Source organism: Ursus maritimus, unplaced genomic scaffold (genome assembly GCF_017311325.1).
Source record: "Ursus maritimus isolate PB19 unplaced genomic scaffold, ASM1731132v1 scaffold_14, whole genome shotgun sequence".
Taxonomy (NCBI): domain Eukaryota; kingdom Metazoa; phylum Chordata; class Mammalia; order Carnivora; family Ursidae; genus Ursus; species Ursus maritimus.
In genome coordinates, this window is record NW_024423786.1 from 60,060,929 (window position 1) to 60,064,883 (window position 3,955).

At 66.0% G+C, this 3,955-nt stretch overlaps 1 protein-coding gene across 4 annotated transcripts in view; it reads right to left on the reverse strand.

The window, feature by feature from the left end:
- Nucleotides 1-23: 23 nt before the first annotated feature.
- Nucleotides 24-3,955, reverse strand: part of LOC103660462 (segment polarity protein dishevelled homolog DVL-2) — a 10,996-nt gene continuing 7,064 nt past the window's right edge. Inside the window, exons 4-16 of one of the 4 annotated variants that reach the window (XM_040629925.1) lie at nucleotides 3,842-3,951; nucleotides 3,583-3,718; nucleotides 3,366-3,456; nucleotides 3,161-3,230; nucleotides 2,935-3,074; nucleotides 2,784-2,860; nucleotides 2,187-2,254; nucleotides 1,913-2,041; nucleotides 1,675-1,806; nucleotides 1,374-1,553; nucleotides 833-1,051; nucleotides 600-695; nucleotides 24-377 (exon numbers count right to left, since the gene is read on the reverse strand). In XM_040629925.1, coding sequence (XP_040485859.1) covers nucleotides 250-377; nucleotides 600-695; nucleotides 833-1,051; nucleotides 1,374-1,553; nucleotides 1,675-1,806; nucleotides 1,913-2,041; nucleotides 2,187-2,254; nucleotides 2,784-2,860; nucleotides 2,935-3,074; nucleotides 3,161-3,230; nucleotides 3,366-3,456; nucleotides 3,583-3,718; nucleotides 3,842-3,951 — 1,576 coding nt within the window. In that variant the 3' untranslated portion in view covers nucleotides 24-249. Of the gene's footprint in view, nucleotides 696-832; nucleotides 1,052-1,373; nucleotides 1,554-1,674; nucleotides 1,807-1,912; nucleotides 2,042-2,186; nucleotides 2,255-2,783; nucleotides 2,861-2,934; nucleotides 3,075-3,160; nucleotides 3,231-3,365; nucleotides 3,457-3,582; nucleotides 3,719-3,841; nucleotides 3,952-3,955 lie in introns of all 4 variants that reach the window. The other 3 variants (XM_040629924.1, XM_040629923.1, XM_040629926.1) reach the window with 3 other exon arrangements.

Sequence of the window (3,955 nt, forward strand, 5' to 3'; positions counted from 1 at the left end):
AAAGGGAAGTGTCTACTAAAAAAATAATCAAAAAACGTACGAAAGTCTATTTCAATCCCCCCCCAAAGGCTTACAAAAACAGTAAAGCTAAAAATAACCAAAGGTCCCTTGTACACCCCCCGAGGGAAGGGGAGGGACCAGGCACTGCTGGTGAGAGTCACAGTGGCAAGCCCCTCGGAGGGCACAGGACGCACAGAAGCACCAAGCACAGGCCAAGGGAAGAGATCGACACGGCCCCCGCTGTGCACTCTACATAACGTCCACAAAGAACTCACTGGGGTTGCCCATGGCCATGTGGAAGCTTTGGCGGCTCGCCGTCAGTTCTGGGGGCACAGAGCCCAGGTCTCTGACCGGAGGGGCCCCGGGGGGCTGCACGGCTGGAGGGACAGGGGGTGGAGGTGGCGGCATCATGACCACCATCATGGGATTGTAGGGGAGGGCCATCCCGGGGGGCGGTCCATAGGGATGGAGGCCAGGGTGGGCTCGGAGATTGGGAGCACCCCCTGACGAGCCTCTGGAAGGGGGAGGGCCCCCATCAGCCCCGCCTGGATCCCCGCCCCGCCGGAGGCTGCCCCCGCGGCTGGAGGGCTCGGACTCACTGCCGCTGCCGGACTTGGACTCTGGGGCCCGCTCCTCAGGCCTCCCTGTACGCCCTGCTCCCCCATCGCTGCGCGTTGACCCACTGCTCCGGCTCCCTGTGGGGGTGGAGGGGATGGGGCCACCTGAGCCCTGGCCCAGCCTCCCTTGGCCTCCCCAGCCCCTGCCCCCGCCTCTCCTCCCTGGTGTCCCCCTCCCCAGCCTCCGGCAGCACTGACATTGGACAGTGACTTACCCTCGCTGTGCTGGCTACTGGCACTGCCGCCCCCGTAGGTGTAGGACGAGAGCTCGTGGTAGGGTGGTGGCTGGGGGCTGTATGGGTGCGGGGCCGGGTACTGGTATGAGAAGGTGGGCAGCAGGGGCCAGGGGGTCGCCCCAGGCAGAGGAGCCAAGGTGTCCTGGTCCGACGCCCCGCTGGAGCCATCATTGTCATTCAGAGACAGGTTGACGAGGTCTGGAAAGCAGGAGAGGAGACCAAGAGTCCCTGCTTCAAGAGGTGCCATTTCCCCAGAGCCATCCCCGCAGGGCGGGGGGGAGGCCGAAGACAAGCCCCTCTGACAGCAAACTCCCCTGGGCCACTGCCGTGAGGGCAGAGCTCACCCAGGGCCACAAGTCCCACGCACTCCCATGAGACTTGGGAGACAGCCCATCCCCAGCTCCGCACCCAGCGCAAGTTCGCCCACAGAACACGGCTGGGAGTCGCCAGCCAGGGCAGGGGGGTGCGGCTGGAGGGGCAGGGTGGGAGCCGCCCTCTGGGGGCCAGGACAGAAACTCACAGCTCTCACAGCCGCCGCTGAGGTCCCCGAAGACGTAATAGCACTGCTCGGAGAAGGTGATCTTGTTCACGGTGTGTCGGATGAGACCTGCCTTGAGCAGCCCGCTGGCATACTTGCGGGCCTCCCGCCGCTCAGGAAAGCCTTCCACGTGATGGTAGAGCCAGTCCACCACATCCGAGCCTGCGAGCACCCGGAGCAGAGAGGCGCTCAGGTTCTTGGCCCCAACACCGGCCTCACCCCCGCCCAGCCGTTCCCAGCTGGGGCCTCCGCCCCAGGCCGCCTGTCCAGGACCCAGCCATACCCAGAAAGGCGTTAGGGATAGTGATCTTGAGCCACATGCGGTCCCGAACTTCCAGCCCGGACTCGGGGGCCGCCATGGCCTTGGTCACAGACGCCATGTCCGTGTGGATGGAGAGACCCCGGCCCTCACAGCCTGTCCGAGAAGAAACAAGGAGTCAGAGTTAGGGCCCACTGCCAAGGAGCGGCAGGCCACAGCACAGGTGAGAGGGAGGGGAGGGTAAGGTGGGCTGGGGGCTCACCCTCAGGCAGAGAGGACCCCGATGTCATGGTGCTCATGGACGAGGAGCCGGGATAGGCCGGGAAGGTGCCAGTCAGCGCAGCGGAGTGAGACACCCAGGCAGCGGGGTCGATGGGCTGGATGGGCTCATCTGGGACAGAGAAGGCCCCCGTGATCGTTTCCCTGCCGCTCCCTGACTCAGACTCCCAGCCCCCTGCCCTGACCCTCCTCCACCGCTTCCTGTCACCTGGAGCCCCAACCCCAGCTCCCCAGTCTCCTGCCCCTGCTGCACTCACTTCGAGGAAGAGTGAAATAGGCCTGAGGAGAGGGATCCCAGCACTTAGCCACCGTCAGCACGATGGGGCTGTGGGGAAGGGAGCAGTAGTCACACAGGGGTGGCGGGGCCGGGTCTTGGGAAGCCGGATGGAGGGGACAGAGAACAGACCACACACGGGGCTGGGCTACAGGGCCGAGGCGGGGAGGGTCCGGGGCAGGGAACCCGCTGACATGGACAACTCCAGAAACGATGCTGACAGACACTAAGGAGCACATGCGCTACGGGTCCATTTGGAGCCGGTCCAGGAACAGGGAAGCCACGCCACGCTGTTCAAGGACAGGGACGGACACACGCACACGCATGCACACCACACACGGGGAAAGACCGTGTCAAGCGGATGTCAGAGGCATCTGCGGCCCCCCAGCTCCCAATCCAGGTGGGGGTCACGCAGGCACTCCCTCGCCCCACGCTGATTTGTCATGCTAAGCGGTTCTGCCCTGCACACTCCCTGGACCCTCGACGTCATGCGGCATCCGCCCCCCCCGCCCCACACGCCGCCCAAGCCGGAGGCACTGGGAGAGCAGACCAGAGGGCCCCGGCCGGCCCGGCGGCTCACCCCGGCTTGTGCACGATGTCCCGCAGCACCCGCACTGCGTCGTCGTTGCTCATGTTCTCGAAGTTCATGTCGTTCACCTGGAAGCCGGGCCAGCAGGTCAGAGGAAGGCAAGGCGGACAGCCCCCCCCCCCACAGCCCCAGCGCAGCCCACCTGCAGCAGCATGTCGCCCGGCTCGATGCGCCCGTCGGCCGCCACGGCACCCCCCTTCATGATGGAGCCGATGTAGATGCCGCCATCGCCCCGCTCGTTGCTCTGGCCCACGATGGAGATGCCCAGGAAGTTGTACTTCTCTGCGGAGGGAGCGCATGTGACGAGGGGAAGCCCGCCCGGCACTGGATCCCCCGCCCCGGAGGCCTGGCCCCGTGCCCCCGCATACCCATGTTCAGCGTGACCGTGATGATGTTGAGCGACATGGTGGAGTCGGTGACGCTGCTGAAGGACGAGGCCTGTGGGGGACACGGGAAGGAGCTGGGCTGCCTCCAATGACCCGGGGACAAGCCCCGGAGTCGCACTTCCTGTGCCCCCTAAATCAGGGCCCCCAGCTTCTCCAAGGTCCAGCTGTCCCGCCAGAACCCCCTCACCCTCTCCAGGCGGGGTGGCCGCTGTTTCCTCCGCCGCCGGTGGCGCTTGAGAAGACGGGAGGCGCTGCTCTGCTCTGTGGAGCTGCTGAACCTGTCAGGAGGTCGGGAAGGGGAGCTCGCAGGCAGAGCGAGGGGAGGCGCTGCTGGACGCGGGAAGAGAAGGCAGAGCGAGGGGAGGCGCTGCTGGACGCGGGAAGAGAAGGGGCGGGTGCCATACCTGCTCATGGTGTCATCTTCGTCTGAGTCCCCCAGGCTGGTGCTCTCCAGCTCGCTGGTCATGAGGGTGGAGGAGCTCTCGTACCCAGCCAGGTGGCGCTCCAGCCTGGAGGGGCCACTGGGCCTGTGGCCCCCCGCTGCGTGTCAACAGGAACCTCAGAACCCAGACCTCGCGCTGCTCACCTTTAGCATAGCTCGGGCCTGACCCAAGCCCTCCCCAGCTCCCGGCATACCCGGCCCTCGGGGCCTGCCCCCCTCACCGCCATGCTCACTGCTGTCTCTCCTGCGAGGCCGCTCCCGCCGCAGAGACACAACCGACTCCGTTTCTGTCTCAGGCTCCAGGTTTTCCTGGCTGCTGGACACATTAGGGCTGG